General features: G+C 44.7%; 1 protein-coding gene across 4 annotated transcripts in view; it reads right to left on the bottom strand.

Moving 5' to 3' along the window:
* Nucleotides 1-17,795, bottom strand: part of ACMSD (aminocarboxymuconate semialdehyde decarboxylase) — a 49,671-nt gene that overhangs the window by 18,713 nt on the left and 13,163 nt on the right. For 3 of the 4 annotated variants that reach the window (XM_005868858.2, XM_005868857.2, XM_005868856.2), the window contains 5 exons: nt 13,582-13,631; nt 11,742-11,978; nt 7,370-7,463; nt 4,504-4,599; nt 2,931-3,103 (listed from right to left, as the gene is read on the bottom strand). In XM_005868858.2, coding sequence (XP_005868920.1) covers nt 2,931-3,103; nt 4,504-4,599; nt 7,370-7,463; nt 11,742-11,978; nt 13,582-13,631 — 650 coding nt within the window. The remainder of the gene's footprint in view (nt 1-2,930; nt 3,104-4,503; nt 4,600-7,369; nt 7,464-11,741; nt 11,979-13,581; nt 13,632-17,795) is intronic. The other variant, XM_014541769.1, reaches the window with a different exon arrangement.

The following is a 17,795-nucleotide window of genomic DNA, read 5'->3' as shown; positions in this document are numbered from 1 at the left end:
TAATCGTTAACATAAAATAATAGAACATTTTAATAAAAATTAATATTTTTTCTTGAACATTAACTCACCAGACACTGAATAACTGCACAAATTAATAAGGGTAACGCAAATAAACCTATTTTTCTTGTTCTCTGAAAGTGAAATATTTCCTGTTGTGCACATCAAACAAGTCAGTCCAATACTAATGTTGTGGCAATCAGCTGCTAAAATATTCGCTGCTAATATTAGTATAGAGAAATGGTGTGCCTGCATGTAAGGCACATAAGGCAAATGAATGCAACACAATTATAGTAATCAGTCATTAGCAAACGTTGTAGTTCGTTATTAATAATTATGTATAACAGGATATTGTAAAAATTAAGCTATGACATTTTTATTAAAACATTTCTTTCTTACATACCATTATATTGGCTGGGCCGCAAAAATATTCATTGTGGGCCACATGCCACCCATGGGCCATGAGTTTGACATGCTTGCTCTAGAGTACTGACTTCCCATTATAATCATTGAGATTTTCTTTCTTACTCAACTTTTTTTCTCCATTTTCCTGATAGAATTACAATTTTTAGTTAAACCAGTACTTGGTACTTACACTATTATGACTGTAAGTATTGTTCACTGCTGATTAAGCAATGTACAATGGTTATCTGCTGTGATATGGATGTTTGTTTTCTTGGAGTTATTTCCTTTTCTTTCATTTGCTTAATTTTCTGTGCATGTACTATTTGTTTGTCCTTAATGCATCAACAGATCTGTTGCATGACTGGCAATCATTGTTTCAACTTCTCAAACACATCAAATATCCCATCAGTTCCTTTTCCCTGGCCTGGAGGCCTCCCTCCCAGCATTAGTCCTCTCAATCTAATCTGGACAGTGGCTTTCTAGCCCAGCCGCCATGCTAGAACTTTCCTCAGCCATTTTGGTTTAGGGATTGTTTTTGAGGGATTTGCTCATGTGAATATAACTAGAATGAGGAAGCATTCGTCTTTTAAAGAGAATCCTAAATTATTAATATACTAGAGGCCCGATGCATGAAATTCAAGCAAGAGTAGGCCTTCTTTCCCCTGGCTGCCAGCGGCTTCTGTCTGGCACTCGGGATCATGCAAGAGTAGGCCTTCCTTCCCCTGGCTGCCAGCGGCTTCTGTCTGGCACCCGGGACCGTGCTTCCCTAGCAGCCCGAGCTTCGTCCGGAAGGTTGTCCAGAAGGATGTCCGGAAGGACATCAGGTCTAATTAGCATATTACCCTTTTATCACTATAGATACTGCTTACATGTCCTGGTTCACTACACTGTGAGGCCATATAAAACGAGGTCATATTTGTTTTGAATGCCCAAATTATAATGGCTCCAATCTTCACAATTTGAATGTAAGCTCTCTAACTTTGCAAAGTGCCCTCTGAGTTTTTCTGTGGGTCCCTAAGAGGGATTCCCATGTGCTCACTACCTCATCTATCCAAAGGCTTTTGCCATGTTCTTCCACTTCTGCTCTGACCCCTGGCCAATACATATCACCCTGAATGCTGTTTGAAGTATCCCTCATGCTGAGAGTATGCCTCACTGTGGGTGGTATCCCTCATAAGGTCAGTGCTGTATTTGCCAAGGGTGTTTTCCCCTGGTTTTGCCATTTCCAAGAAAACCAGGGGGTACTAGGCTTGATGGGAGGAAGTAGAAATGACCCTTTCCCAAATTCCACCCCATATCCCATTCCCCCTCCTCTGTTGCTCAAAGGCTAGAGCTCACAGTCTCTCAGCGTCTCCTCTTTGCAGTTTCCTGTGTGCACACCTGCCCCTAACCCCTCTGTCCAAACCAAAAATAATTCACAGTCACAACGAGCTGCTAAGCATCCATTTTGCCAGGGACAACACAAAAGCTCGAAGGCTCAGAAACACATCTCAGCACATAATTTATTACCAAACCGGAATGTGTAACGTTTATGTTCTAGCCAGTTTCTCCAGCAGAGAGTCAGTCAGCCCCACAGCGAGATGAAGTCTCCATGCTGGAGAGAGAACACTACTTGCACCTTTCAGATGGGCCTCTTTTTCTGCTAAACAAGATTTAAATGCTTGCCTTTGCGTCTCCTCTACAGCCAAGTACCATGTTGCAAATCTTTAAGTATGTCCATGTTCTTTTAGAAAACCCCAAATATTTGATTTCCTTGGGAAAATCTGGAAACCTCCCACAGATATCTGTCAGTAATACAGCAGAATTGAAAAACTATTTCAGACTTTTCACTAATCAGACTGGTCTTTGCTCTAAAATTGTCATAATTTGCCAAGTTAGCATTTTCAAAGAATACTTAAGGGTGGAGATGCTGCCAACAGAGAGAGCAGCTAGCAGGTTATAAGGGAGGAAAGATGTTTTTCTTGTGAGATTTAAAGTACTACTGTGCTGGTCTTTTTCCAAATGAGAGAATCCTTTTCAAAATGTAGGCCATGCTGTTTCAGGAAGAAATTTCAGGTGGTCCATTTCCCCCTCTTTAATGTTCCAGTTTTCTTTACTGAGTGAGTGAGGACAGTTAGGCTCACAATTTACCCTCTCAGTAAGAGGGAGAGCCATGATCTTAACCCAGGGCAATTTGACTTCAAAACTGTTGGTTCTCTTCTGCGTACTATATCATGATGTGTCATTTTGAATGGGTACAGAGATGACCCTAAAAAAGAGGAGCTGATCTGGGGAATTCCTGGACATGTGGATTATCTGGGATTTCCCTGGCATACACAATGGTTCCCTGGAGATGCATACTCTCTGGTGAAGGATGATTTGCATAGCACCCCCTGTGCAAACAAGCCTAATCCCAAATTTCACTGTCCCTGTTCTTTCTTCAGTTGCCTTTTCTTCCATCCCCCCTTTTTTTGAGAGATAGCAAGTAATTGGTTGCTGATCCTGCACTCTGCTCTCTAGAAGCCATCCAGATTGTAGACCCAGCTTACCTTTCCCATGACATCTGTTAACAGCTTGAGGGCCAGGGGATCGTGAACCAGGGAGTCTGTGTAAAAGGAACCAAGGTACTTCCTTGGGTTGATTGGATTGTCCTGGGCACACAGATCTGGGCGCACACTGAATCCATGGGAGATTCTTCCTACTGTAAAGGGGAAGGCTCCACCTGCAAGTAAAACCCATTACTGAGGGCTTGCTTCGATTGAAAGGGATTCCTTTCTATTGATTTTAGAGAGAGAGGTAGGGAGAGAGAAGGAAGATAGAGAGAGAAACATAGATGTGAGAGGGAAACATCAACTGGTTGCCTCCCAACGGGGATTGAACCTGCAACTTGGGCCTGTGTCCTGACTCGGAATCAAACCCATGACCTTTTGGTGTATGGGACAACGCTCCAACCAGCTGGCCAGAGCTGAAAAGGATTCCTTTTAATCCTCATGTTGTATGCAAAGAAATGTTACTATAGCCCAGCTGGTTAACAAAGGACCTACTGGGTTCCAAATGTTGAGAGATGACCCAGAAGAACCCACAGGAACTCATCTAGAAATGCAGATTTGAGGAATTTATCCTAAAGAGAGAAGACAAGTGTGTAAAGATATGTGGTCAAAGTTTTCAAATGCGGTGTGGTCACATGAGCAAAATACTGAGGCAACCTATCAGTTAGGGAATATCTAAATAATAATTATAATATCTAAAAATGTATTGCTATGTTTGCAACGATCAAAAAATGATGAAGCTCTGTACTTATTGACCTGGAAGATGTCGCTATATGCTGGTGAGAAGGAAAAAAAATTAGAGAGCAGCACGAGGAGTTTGATTGTGTGTGTCTGTGTGTCCAAGAGTCACAAACTCAATTACTTACAGAGACCAAGCAGGAAGTGTAAATGAATAAAATAAGTCTATTTTAAACAATAGTGAATGGTAGGGATTATTGCAAACTGGACAGCTTGTAGTCTGACAGAGATTTAAATCAAAACAAATCAAAACAAAATAAAGCAAAAACTGTGCCAATCAAACTAAACTTGTCTGCAAAAATGGAATTTGGTCCCTTGAACCATCATATACTTTATGACTAGAATGATTACTGGAAGGATGTTAGGGACTGAATTGTGTCCCTCCAAAATTCATATGTTGAAACCCTAACCCCCAATGTGACTGTATTAGGAGATAGGGCCTTAAAGGAGCTAATTCATGCTAAATGAGGTTATAAAGTAGGACCCTAATCTGATAGGACTGGTGTCCTCATAAGAAGAGGAAGAGACAGCAGAATGATCTCCCTCCCTCCTTTTCCCCTCTCTCCCTCCTTTCCCCTCCCTCCCTCCCTCCCTCCCTTCCTCCCTCCTTTTCCCTCCCTCTCTGTGCATGCACAGAGTAAAGGCCATGTGAGAACACAGTGAGAAGGTGGCCTTCTACAGTCCAGGAAGAGGGGTCTCACTGGAAACCAACCCTGCCAGCACCTTGGTCTTGGAACTCTAGAACCGTGAACACATTAATTTCTGTTGTTTCTGCCACCTAGTCGGTGGTATTTTGTTATGGCAGCTGAGCTGACCAAAACAGATGGGGTCTTACCTCCATGTGCAAAACACACTTTCAGTTTAGGAAACTTCTCGAACACTCCACCCATGATCATGGAGCAAATGGCTGTGGTGGTCTCTGCTGGCATTCCTGAAAGAGGAAACAGTCACAAGGTACAGGGCTTGTCCCCTCTAGCACGAAGTTCAGTGATGCTCACGGTGGGAACGGCGGCTTGCTGTAATTGTCAGTCCCTGCGCCCTAGCATGGCTTGCTTATATACAGGCGATTGCCTTGGTGAGCAGAACCATCTGATGCTTCCTATTTGCCACTTGCAGGTAGAGTCACCTAATGGCTAGAATAGCCAAGGAGCCAGAGGACCTGTTTTTTGTCCTGATTCCCCCAGCTTCAGTTTTGGATGCAGTGGGGCAAGACAGTACAGTGAGTCTGGGCTGAACCCGAACTCCTCCCATTTTTGCTTTCCAGCCTTTGACAAGGTATTTAAAGCCCCGAGCCTGCGCTTCACCTGTGAGATGTGGACAGTATTGCCCATCTTGCAAGGCTGCTGTGGAGCCTTCAAAATGATGATGTCAGGAAGGTTCTTGGCCAGAACTTCACATTAGAGATGCTCAAAAATATTAATTGCCTCCCTGTCCTCAATTTCCTCATCCGTAAATGGGTGGGGGTGATAATTGTTAATTCTTGCCACTTAAGTGCTCAATAAATATTGACTCATATTATTGTTCCTCCCAAATTTTTGCTGCTTCTTAGAGCTGAGGTTGAAAATAACTGGATTAAGCCCTGGCCAGGTAGCTCAGTTGGTCAAAGCATCATCTTCATTGTGGGTTTGATCCCTGGTCAGGGCACATACAAGCATCAACCAATGAATGCATAAATAAATGGAACAACAATTGGTGGTTCTCCCCCCTCCCCCCCCCCCCAATAAAAAAGAAAAGAAAAGAACTGGATTAAAGTGAATTATTTCAAGCTCCTAGAAGTGGCTATTTAATGCCTGGTGTCTTTACTTCCTTGGACTCAGTCTGGGTTTCATTTCAGATGCCTGCTTTTCAGACTGTGATTAAGGAATCTCTGGAGGCTCCACAGCTGAGCCTGGCACCTTCTGGGGAAGCCTGCTTCTCTGGCTGCCCAATGGGGCTTTAGTGGATGCTCATTCTGCCCCATTGCTCTGAGGACAGAGATACCCCTGGCCTCTTGGGAATTCTGGAAGCATGATAGACTAATGTCCATCTGAAGTGGGCAGAGCTTCGCGAAGGCAGGAGATGAACAGCATCACTTCCTTTGGGTCCTATGATTCTGCTTTCCATTCATCACTTGAACCATAACTCCACAATCCGGTCTCCATACAGGAGCCAAAGCAGAATGTTTGCAGTGTAAATTGGGGTATGGCCCACCCCTGCTGGGAATCCTCCAATCACTAACGACCACCTTTGCATCAGAATAGAATTCTGAAATTACTCATAGCCTGTTTGTTTATGATCTGTGTGCCTGTTTATTGTCTTTTCCCTCCAACCAGAACATAGACTCCAGGAAGGCAGAGGTTTTGTCCACGTCTGTATCCTTGGTGCCTGGCATGCTGCAGGAGATCAATGCATATGTGCTAAGGCAGAGGTTTTGTCCACGTCTGTATCCTTGGTGCCTAGCATAGGGCCTGGCATGCTGCAGGAGGTCAATGCATATGCACTGCATAAATGAATGATGAAGTGGCCCTTTGTTCTCCCCTCTGTTTTTCATGTGGGAAGTTGCCATGTATATAAGCTTGTGGGACTTGTCAAAGTGCTGTGTGAATTGGAATGAGACTTTCTTTGAAGCCTGAAAGCACTGGGGCTTCTTAAGTGATCTCTTTCTACTAATTCCTGCTCAAAATTTGGTTGGGAGTAGATAGGAAGCTGCCTTACTAAATACACGGGTCTCCAAAAGCAATGCCAGGGGCATAAAATATCAGAGTAGAAGGAGAATCCAAGCCAGCTCTCTCACTTGACAGACGAGGAGCTGGGGTGTCAGGAGGTGAAATGACTTGCCACGGGTTACACAGAAATCTAGACGAGCTGGAACTGAAATTCAGTTTTACTTTCAATATACTGCTCCATTTAGTGCTTTATGGTGGATACTTCACTATTACTTGTATCAACGAGGCTGAGGAGAGAATGGGTAATGGCCTCCCAAAGCAAACCCAGCCCTGCTCTGCGGGGACCACTCCTTGGGTGTGTAGATAAGCTGCACTCTCCCCACGGGGCCCCAGGATTCTAACCTGTCTTCATTTCTTTTTCTTGTCAGGATGCTAATGAGAGAGTGGACAGGCTAAATGGCGGCCTCTCCCCTATCCCTGTCCCTCGTCTGAAACCATGAATGAATTGAGGAGGAAAAGAGCAGAAGAGAGATAAGGTAACAGGGAAACTGAAAGTCTGGGTCACCCATAATTGAGGGCCTCTGATCCTTGGGCGGTGTAAGGTGACCTTCCCCTCCTAATTCCAGGGTTCTCATTTGAAAGAGATGATGCTACTATTGGCTTCTAAAAAACCGGTTAGACAGGCAAGGTTACTTATCTTTGGAGCCTTTTGGGGAGTCTGTGTCATGAGGTGGTTTTGGAGTCAGACTGATCTGTGTAAATTCCATGTTCACTTATTAACTGTGTGACTTGGACAAGCTTCCTAACCCCTCTGAGATTCAGTTTCTCCATCCATGAAATGGTTATTATAATGTCAGCCTCTTAGGGTTTTGTGTGAATATGATTAAAATTAAATGAGATAATATATTTAGCAATAATCTGAGTAAGAGCTCAATAATGCACAATCCTGTTAATAAATTACACTTTCTCTCTTTGACATAATAGTGTTTCACAGATAATTGGGGAAAAAATACAAAAGTTAGATCCTCTTTTCTAGACCCCCAAGCTGACACAAACCTACGAGCCAAGGGAGCCAGTATTTGGCCATCCGTCCATCCATCTGCATGTCCCAGGGGTGCACAAATAGGGAACAGTTCAGCTTCTCAGCTGCCTTCAGAGAAGGAACGAGAGAGGGTTATTGGGGGAGCCAGCAGATACAGGGTGCTATTTTAGGGAAATTGCTTTTCCCTAGGTCTATATTGATCTGAATACACAAACCAAAATATTTTTGAAATTGTTTCCTTATCTTTATAAAAGAGTCATTGATAAACTGTGCTCCTGCTTGGAAAATAAAAAGGACACTTAGATTTAATGAGGGTGTGTGTGTGTGTGGATTTACCATCGAAGTTGATGAATTAATATATTGTTTGGCAAAACAAGTCACAGGAAACATCCATCACTCACATGTTTTGGCTGAGAGCAAAATGCTTAAGGACTGCTCTTGTACCTCAAATACCGGGGAAATTTCCCCTGCTGGTTCCTCCTTGGTCTACTCTTTTGGAAGGACTGCTCACGTTCTATCTTTGGAGTCAGGACTGAAGTGTTCCCTCCTTTCCTCCACTTGGAAACTGAGGATGTGGAGAGTGAGGAAGTGATGGGCGGAGAGTCAGGGGTTCAGGACTGGGCTGGGGCAGGCTGGCCTGACCCAAGCCTCTGGTCACTCAGAGCCTGATAGAGGGTGGGAATTTCTGGGGTCTGCAGGCTTTCACAAAGCCCCAGGAGCTCAGCAGAGTCCCTAAACAGCCTGGTGTGAATGAAATCACTTTAAAGAAAGGAAGAGATCTCAATGCCTCCATCAGGCCTGTGCTGTGATGAAGGTCATGAGCAAACTTGTTCCAGGGCCTTCTGGGAAATGAAAATACCATCTGGATGGAATGACCTTTATTCAGCAAAATGTTTCATTTTAAAAAGTCCCCTCAGCAGACATTGAGTATTAGTGCTTAGCAAGGTTCAAAACATATTTTTCTTAGCACATTTCCAAATATATTGGGGTGCCAGAGTGACTCATCCTCCCCTTACATATTAATATGTGGACTCACTAGTTTGATACAATGGGACTTCTGTACAGAAACATTTTTTAAAAATGGAGAAGCAATTCTTGGACAACATGGGATTCTGGATGTGGCAGGCAAGGGGTAGATTGGAGAAAGGACTTCTAATTCAACAGGTTCTGGGGAGAAGAGATAGAAACCTTTTGATATATACCTGATAATGGATGCAGGCTGGAAAGAGAATACCAGCTTCTTGGGTAGTTTGGGCTTGACAAAGACACATGACCATGATATCTCAGTGGGATTTGACTCCTCATTAGTACAAAAGTTGATTCTATGGCCTACGATGGTTCGTTTCTATTCAATTCAAATTAACAAATATTTTTGGTCACCTTTTGTATGTGAAGTATTGTAGAGAACACAATCAGAAGTCACTTATACTCCCAAAATTGTAACTCACATTAATGAAGAACTTACCATGTGCCAAAGCTATCATAAGAATTTTACAATTATTAACTAGTTTTATTCTTTATAAAATGAGCACTTGTGTTATTCCCATCTTATAGAGAATAGAGCTACGGCAGACAGAAGCTAAGTAACTTTCTCAGGTCTTGTGGCTGGTAAGTGAAAGAGGCAGGTAGCCTGCCCATACTATTCTGTCTGCCTCATACTCATCACAAAATCATTTTAGTGCCTGAAAACAGTGCCGAAAGTGTATTGTTGGGTCACTCCCTAAGAAGGAAGGTCTAGGAACTAAGGTGGACAGTTAGACACTCTGGAGCTCCAGGCTGGCCTTGACATAACACAGCCAACTTGGCTCATGGAAACCCCTCTTATTTGTTTCAGCTCATGTTACCCACGCAAGTTACAGAGTAGTGAGACTGGCAAGTCCTGCCAACCAAACAAAGGTGCTGTCAACCCCAGGACATGGTAAGTCAGCTGGGCCAGGGGGCTCTCCTGAACCCCCTCAGGGACTGCAAGCCCCCAAACAGCCTCGTTAGAATGATGGATGGGTCAAGCTAGTCACACAAATGGAAATACTACACCCAACAGGCTGCTGCTGCTGCTTTCTGAGCCCAATTCCAATCCTATATAATAAAAGCATAATATGCAAATTGACCCAACTGTGGAACGACTGGTCACTATATCGTGCACTGACCACTATGGGGCAGACACTCAATGTAGGAGCTGCCCCGTGGTGGTCAGTGTGCTCCCACAGGGGGAGCACTGCTCAGCCAGAAGCTGGGCTCATGGCTGGAGAGTGCAGAGGTGGTGGCAGGAGCCCCTCCTGCCTCCACTGCAGGCGGGTGGTAAGGAGCAAGGGGTCCCGGACTGCGAGAGCCCTGGACTGCGAGAGGGATTCTGACTGACAGCTTAGGCCTGATTTCCAGGGGAATTGGGCCTAAGCTGGCAGGCATACATCCCCTGAGGGATCCCAGACTGCGAGATGGCGCAGGCCGGACTGAGGGGACCCTCCTTCCCCCCCAGTGTATGAATCTCGTGCACTGGGCCTCTAGTGAATAATAAAATGACTTGCAGCTGAAGGTTTGCTCACACTGTGCTGAAACAACTTGGATACACAGATAAATAAATCCTCTTTCAAAGCTCATTAAAGTTTCTAGAAAACATTTACTGCTTCAGCTCAGCCACTGCAGCCAATACTCTTCAGGGAGCTCAATATTTAGAGGAACATTAAAGCCTTCAGGTCACCAGGAGGCAATTTAACAGGCATCTCCCAACCGGTCCATAGGTACAAAAATGGGAATTTCCCCCCCATGTAGTCAGAGCTCATTAGATAATAAAAGAATAAATGATCAGTGAGTATAGGGCCTGGTGAGTTCACCAATATCTATTTAATTCATTATGAAAGATTTTATATTTACAAGGAAAATAATAGGAAACAATACTATCCTAATTCTAGGAGGGAAGTAAACATTCTGAAATGCAGCTGAATATAGAATCATGCATCTTGAATTCTGGTGTAAGGAAAGCAGGTTCAGTTGCAGAAACAGAAGGCAGAGGAAGATTTTCAAAATATATGGCTTACAGAGTATCTTAATTGAGGAATGATTAAATAAATCAAAACATATGCATATATTGGAATATTATGCAGTTATTTAAAAATCATGCATTAAGAGACTTTTCATTTAGGGTGGAAATTCTCAATTAGGATATGAAGTCACGCATATAATAGAATATAGATATATGTAAAAAAACAAATGAAATATACTATAGCAGTAGTTACTTATCTTTGGGTGGTGGAATTATGGATTACTTTGGACTATGGAATGTTTTCCTTTTTACACTTTCCTTTATTTCCCACAATTTCTTCAAAATTTGTTATACTAGAGGCCTGGTGCATGAAATTTGTGCAGGGGTTGGGGCTCAGCCCAGCCTACACCCTCTCCAATCTGGGACCCCTTGAGGGATGTCCGACTGCTGGTTTAGGTACGATCCCACATGGCTCCCAACCGCTCACCTGCCTGCCAGCCTGATCACCACCTAACCACTCCCCTGCCAGCCTGATTGATGCCTAACTGTTCCGCTGCCGGCCCAGTCGCCCCCAACTGCCCTCCCCTGCCGGCCTGGTCACCCCCAACTGCCCTCCCCTGCCGTCCTGGTCACCCCCAACTGCCCCTCCCTGCTGGCCTAGTTGCCCCTCACTGCCCCCCTGTCAGCCTAGTTGCCCCCAACTGCCCCCCTGCCAGCCTGGTCGCCCCACACAGCCTGCTTATTCAGTCGTTTGGTCGTCCCTCACTAACCCCCCTGCTGGCCTGGTTGTAGGCAGCCATCTTGTGAAGGCGTGAGGGTTAATTTGCATATTACCTCTTTATTATATAGGATAATTTGAAAAATAATGATTTTTTTTCCCCAAAGCGAAAATAAATATTGTCTGGTATGTCATTAACACAGTTCTTTGTAAAGTGGCTGTGATAAGGGTAACATTTTGGCTTCCAAATGAAAGATTAAAAGGAGAGCATGGATATTATATAGGATAATTTGAAAAATAATGATTTTTTTTTCCCCAAAGCAAAAATAAATATTGTTTGGTATGTCATTAACACAGTTCTTTGCACAGTGGCTATGATAAGGGTAACGTTTTGGCTTCTAAATCAAAGATTAAAAGGAGAGCATGGGTGATAGAAAGAACAGAGATTTCACTCAGCTAACTCAGGGTGCATTTCCACTCGCCCCTCTCCCAGTGGAATGGCCACTCCTTGTGGGAGCTCTTCCCACGTTTCCTCCTAGCATGTCAGCAGCATCTCTCTCTCCCGCTCCCAGTGAAGTGGTGCATTTATCTTCTTCCCGCCAGCGCCCAGCACAGTGCCTAGCCCCAGCACCCAGCCAGTGCCCAGCCCCAGCGCCCAGCGTGGTGCCTGGTCCCGCCACACACTCACTGCGTAGACAGGGAAGAGTTCCTGCGCATTCAGGTCCCACGTGTTGACGTGGGAGCCGATCTGGACCCCCGGGAAGCCCAGCTCCTTCACACAGCGCTCCATCTCCTTGACGGCCAGCTCCGGGGCCTGCATGGGCAACGACCCCAGGCCCACGAACCTCCTGGGGTGCCTCGCTACAGTGGCAGCTAAGTCGTTGTTTAAAAACTGGCACAGGTCTAACGTGTCTTGAGGTTTGGCCTGGTGGAGACAGATGAGGGAACACAACATCATTCAGAACCTCCTTCTTTAGCTCTTTCCTCCAAACAACACCTCCCCAGGCGAAATCACCTGTCATTCTCACTGGCTTTCCTCACAGAAAGCTGAGGCACAGGCTGGGACAGGCACTTGCTGCAGAAAACCCAGAAGCCAGGCATTGCAAATGCAAAGACAACTGCTAGTGTTGATGGTTAATTACAAATTGTGAGGCTATAATCTGAAGGGACGGACACAGTTACCGGGCCTGGCATCCCCACCCCTGCAGACAGGAGCCCGCAGGCTGCACATCTAGGTACCTCCTCTACCCCCACACAGGAGGCTGGGCCTGGTGTGCCTAACGTCACCAGGGCCTCTCCTGGTCATGCCTCGTTGTGTGACATCAGGATGTTCTACACCTCTCCTGTCCCTGCTTTTCCCCCTCCCTGTCCCTCCATAGGCAGTGACACTCACAGTTACCCTAGCAAAATGCTGATGCAGATGAAGTTTGCTTTCTGTTCCCCTAACTCTTCCTTCTTCATTCTTTTCTTTCAACATCCTCTCACCCCACTGCCAGGAATTTGGTGTTCTCCTGCAATCCCAGTTGTGTAGTCAGAATGATACCCAGTCTGATAAATGTAGACATATTGAAGTCATAAATTTAAACCTATTTAAATCATGAATCTAATCACAGAAACAGATAAAGACTGAACCACTAGCACTGGAATTATGAGCCCCGGTGGGGAAGTATGTGTGAGCAGGTAGTATTGCCATTGCTGCTTAAACCACAACAGGAGTGAATATTTGCACGTGTGAGCAGGCGCCGGTGCACCCCCAGCTGTGTACAAAGGTGTCCTTCCACAAGCTCGCAATCATGCCTGAAACTTCAGCACTTGACACTTAATCACTTGGGGAAAAGCGGCCAACTCCAGGAATCCCATTTTGAATTGTACATTTCCGTGGGAGAGGCAACATATAGGCCATTATTATTGTTCCCACCTCAAACTCATCATCACTTCAGAATACACTCTCTTGTTGAATACTGAGTAAGGCACTGAGGGGATGAGTCATCAGACAGGTAAGTTCTGATGGAAATTTAGGTTGGGTCTAGAACTGTGCGTGCAGTGAAAATACAATGTGAGTCACATAGTGATGTGCAACTGTTGGCGACTGTACTGGACCCTGTGGGTCTGCAGTGGTCGGCAAACTGCGGCTCGGCAAACCATGGCTCACGAACCACATGCAGTTCTTTGGCCCCTTGAGTGCGGCTCTTCCACAAAATACCAACTTCTGCGCATGGGCCACGAAGTTTCAATCGCACTGTGCATGCACGCCCTCATGTGATATTTTGTGAAAGAGCCACACTTAAGGGGCCAAAGAGCCACATGTGGCTCGCGAGCCGCGGTTTGCTGACCACGGGTCTAGAACAAGGACAGGACTAAGAAGACAGGCCCAGAAGAGCACACTGCAGTGTGAGAAGCTGAGGGACACCACTGATCTCTATAGGGGAGAAACGGGAGTTGGGGCAATGTCAGGTGTGAGTCATCTACCAACTTGCCAGACATAACCCTTTGCCCACCAAGAAGATGGTTTGAAGTTTCATACTCACCCAGTAGCTAAACATGACGGGAACTGTGGAAAGGGCTTGCACGGTCACTCCTAGACACAGACACAAAGAAAGGCAAAGCCGATGAGAATAGCCCAGACTCTCCTGTATTTCCTAGGCCCATGTAGGCCAGCAATTTTCCACTCCACCTCATCCTCGCTCTCCCTTCCCTGGCTGCTCCTCCCTGTCCACTTTCTCTCAGGATTTCTGTCCCAGACCTCCCTCATCCCTCAGTTTTTTCTTCTTCCTCTTCTTAAAGGATACCTTTCAGCATTTCGTATAATACTGGTTTAGTGGTGATGAACTCCTTTAGCTTTTCCTTATCTGTGAAGCTCTTTATCTGACCTTCAATTCTGAATGATAGCTTTGCTGGATAAAGTATTCTTGGTTGTAGGTTCTTGGTATTCATCACTTTGAATATTTCTTGCCATTCCCTTCTGGCCTGCAAAGTTTCTGTTGAGAAATCAGCTGACAGTCGTATGGGTATTCCCTTGTAGGTAATTGAGTCTCTTTCTCTTGCTGCTTTTAAGATTCTCTCTTTGTCTTTTGCTCTTGGCATTTTAATTATGATGTGTCTTGGTGTGGTCCTCTTTGGATTCCTTTTGTTTGGGGTTCTCTGCGCTTCTTGGACCTGTAAGTCCATTTCTTTCACCAGGTGGGGGAAGTTTTCTGCCATTATTTCTTCAAATAGGTTTTCAATATCTTGCTGTCTCTCATCTTCTGGCACCCCAATTATTCTGATGTTTGTACGCTTGAAGCTGTCCCAGAGGCTCCTTACACTATCTTCGTATTTTCGGATTCTTTTTTCATTTTGCTTTTCCGGTTGGGTGTTTTTTGCTTCTTCGCATTTCAAATCTTTGGCTTGATTCTTGCGCTCCTCTGGTCTGCTATTGGGTGTCTGTATAATATTCTTTATTTCAGTCCGTGTATGCTTAATTTCTAGTTGGTTCTTTATCATAGCATCGAGGGTCTCATTAGTTTTCGTGACTCTCTCCTCAAGTTTATTGACAGCTTCTAGCACATTTTTGCAAGCCCTCAAAATTGCGATTTTTAGCTCTATATCCTCCATTTCTGTCATGTTTTTTTGTCTCCGCATTTTTTATGCTTTCTTGGTGCACCCCCTAGTGGTCTTTGTGCGCAGTCTTGTTCTAGTTGAGCCTTGATTGTTGTAGTTAATACTAGAGGGATTTGACCACCAGGCCGACTGGCTGTGTGAATCAGCTGTGTCTGCCGCGGAAAACTTCTGTCCTCTGGGGAGGTGCTAATCTAGCCTTTGCCTGAGGCGATCTGGCAAATGGCTCTGCGCAGGGCTTGGGCGGGGCGGGCTCAACAGGGCGGGCGGAGGGAGCCGTTATGGTGCCCTCAGTCCTGTTCCCAGAGGCTCTGCTTCTCAGAACCCCCGGAACCGCTGCAAACCTCGGAGGGAAAGCTGCCTTCCAACTGATGCCAGACACTCCCGCTTCTCCCGTTTGGGTCCGAGTCCCCAGCGATTCGCCCGTATCTGGAGCTCAGAGTCTGAGACTCCCCCCTGACCGAAAACGACAACCGCGCTCTCAGCCACCAGCCCGCTTTGCGCGCGCACCTCCGCACCTGAGTTTTTTCCACACTGCGCCTCCTCTGAGCCTCGGTGTGCTGTTATTTTTCCTTCTAGTTGAAGAGTCTCTCCTCAGCCAGCCTTCCTGTGGTTCTGGGTGATGTCCGTTCCGTCTTTTAGTTGTATTTTTGAAGTGGTTGTTTGCGGCAGCAGTCTCCGGTGTTTACCTATGCCGCCATCTTGGTCTCTCCTCTATATTGGTTGATTTTGATACATATTCTTTGGCCTCTCAGAACTAAAGGGGGAAAACAAGTCTAATATAGTTAGAACTTACATTTTTTTAAAGGAGAGGGTTAGCAGTATGACATAGCACAACCTTTATACAACTTATTTGTTGATTAAAATTGGGGTGGGGGCAGAACATTTTAAAAACAAATTCCTAGGCCCTCCTTTGGAAATTCTGATTTAGTGAATGGGGCCTGAAAAAAAATTTAACCAGCACCCCAGGTGATCCTTACCCTGAGGGAGGTTTGGGAAAAGCTTTTGTGGTGGAATGAAAAGAGCCTAAGCACAATCTTGGCTCTGCTTGTTACTAGCTGTGTGATCTTGAGAAAATCCATGAACTTACTCGCCCCTTAGGTAACAATAGATAGAACAATGCCTGCCACTTAGAGGTGTTGAGCTTCTACCCCAACCGGCACCAGGCCTGGATCCCTCCCCAATTCTGACCTCCCGGGGTCTGTTTCAGAACCAGCGTCAGTAGGAACCCAACCTAGTTGAGGACTTAGGAAATGCTTACATGTGTATCATCTCACTGTTATTATGTTGGCCTTTGTCCTGTGTTGGATCTTGTGATGAAGTGACCCAGGGGCTGCCAGTTACATTTCGCTCCCTGTGAAGATGGCATGGATTGCTGGAATATTCTGTGTTGGGCCTTTGTCATTTATCTTCTTACCTCCACAGAGGTGGTAGGATGTAGTTGTTAAGCCCTTGGGGCCAAACTGCCCGGGTTCAAATCCTGGTTCTGACTCCTACAAACTGTGTGATCTTGGGCAAGTTGTTTAACCTCTGTTCCTTAGTTTCTTCATCTGTAAAATGGGAATAATAATAAATGATACCCCCCTAGGGTTGTTATACGGATTAAATGAGTTGATACATGTTAGGTGCTGAGAAAAGTGCCTGGCACAAAGTAAATGCTCAGCAAGGAATAGTCATGACTGTGCTCTCAAAGACAGCCAATGAATGAAACACACAGCAAACCCAAAGGAGACACCCTTTATCTAAGCCAATACCAGTCATCCAAGTCTCATTTCCTCTAGTTTTCTCCTTGAAGGGGTGAGGATCCTTGCTCAGGGTTACATTTAGAACAAAGCCTTGCTCTTTGCTGTAGATGTGAGAAGCATGCTCTTTCCCTAGCTCCCCTCCCACCACATACTTCTAAACCAGGGGCATCTATGCTGTGTCCTGTGGAATGGTCTGCAGAGGTCTTCAGGCTTTCTGCAAAGTTCAGTTTGAATGCCATTTAAATATACTTTTAATTATTTATAAAAACTATAAAGCAATTCCTGACCCAAAGTATCCTGGACCAAATTCTAACATTCAATAGACCACCTCCTCATTTGGGGCTGACAGGTTAACTCATTTTGTGTAGACTTTGGAGCAAAATGCCTCCTGCCATCTCTGTGTATATATTTTAACTTCTTATACATTTATCTTTGATTAAGAAGGTGGTAGTTCTGAGCTGCTCCTTCATTTGTGGGTATGAAGTGTTTGTGTTTGTTTTCTGGTCTACATCTAGACCACCAGTGTTGAAGCTTAGGCCTGGCAGTGTTGTAGGGCTGTTCCCCCTGGCATGGCCCATGCGTGCCCACAGGCTCAGCCCATCTTCTGGAGCATGTGTACTTGGGTGGCACAGTAACAAGTGAAAGCACAGTGTGGCCATCATACCATATTTTAAATGGTCTTTTGAATTCTTTTAAATTGTGGGACTTGTTCGCTTTATAAATATAAGATAAAGAATGCAAAGCAGTTCTCAGAAATTGTTAGTGATTCAGCTTTGAAACAAAAATGTCCCAATTCTCCTCTTTCAAGTTTTGGAATTAACTTCATTATAGACGATTCTGCGATTACACCATTAACTTGCTTTTTAACTGCTCTCATTTCCACCCCTTATGTGTCAGTGGGGACTTTCTGTGTACTGTGTACCAAGACAAAGTGTGGGAAGAAATTGGATCCTGAATCTGACTAAGCAGGAAACTGGCATCCCTACTCTGTGAATTCTAATTTTTATTCTTTTATTTATTATTTTTAAAAATATATTTTACTGATTTTTTACAGAGAGGAAGGGAGAAGGCTCCCGCACACCCCCTACTGGGAATGTGCCCACAACCAAGGTACATGCCCTTGACGGGAATCAAACCTGGGACCCTTCAGTCCGCAGATCAATGCTCTATCCACTGAGCCAAACCAGCTAGGGCTAATTTTTATTCTTTTAATCGACTCTAATAATAAATACATGTTATACATTTGAACTTAAAAAGCTTTAAAATAATAAAATGCCACATTTATGTTTTTTATGATATAACATTCTACTTTAAACAGGTATACTTAATTAAAAAAATTTTTTAATCCACACTAAAACAATTCTAGTGGGAGGCCCATCCCTTCCCAAGTGAAGTTGGAG

The sequence above is a fragment of the Myotis brandtii genome, unplaced genomic scaffold, assembly GCF_000412655.1.
Source record: "Myotis brandtii unplaced genomic scaffold, ASM41265v1 scaffold278, whole genome shotgun sequence".
In the NCBI taxonomy this organism is placed as follows: Eukaryota; Metazoa; Chordata; class Mammalia; order Chiroptera; family Vespertilionidae; genus Myotis; species Myotis brandtii.
This window is presented reverse-complemented; position numbering and strand designations above follow the sequence as displayed.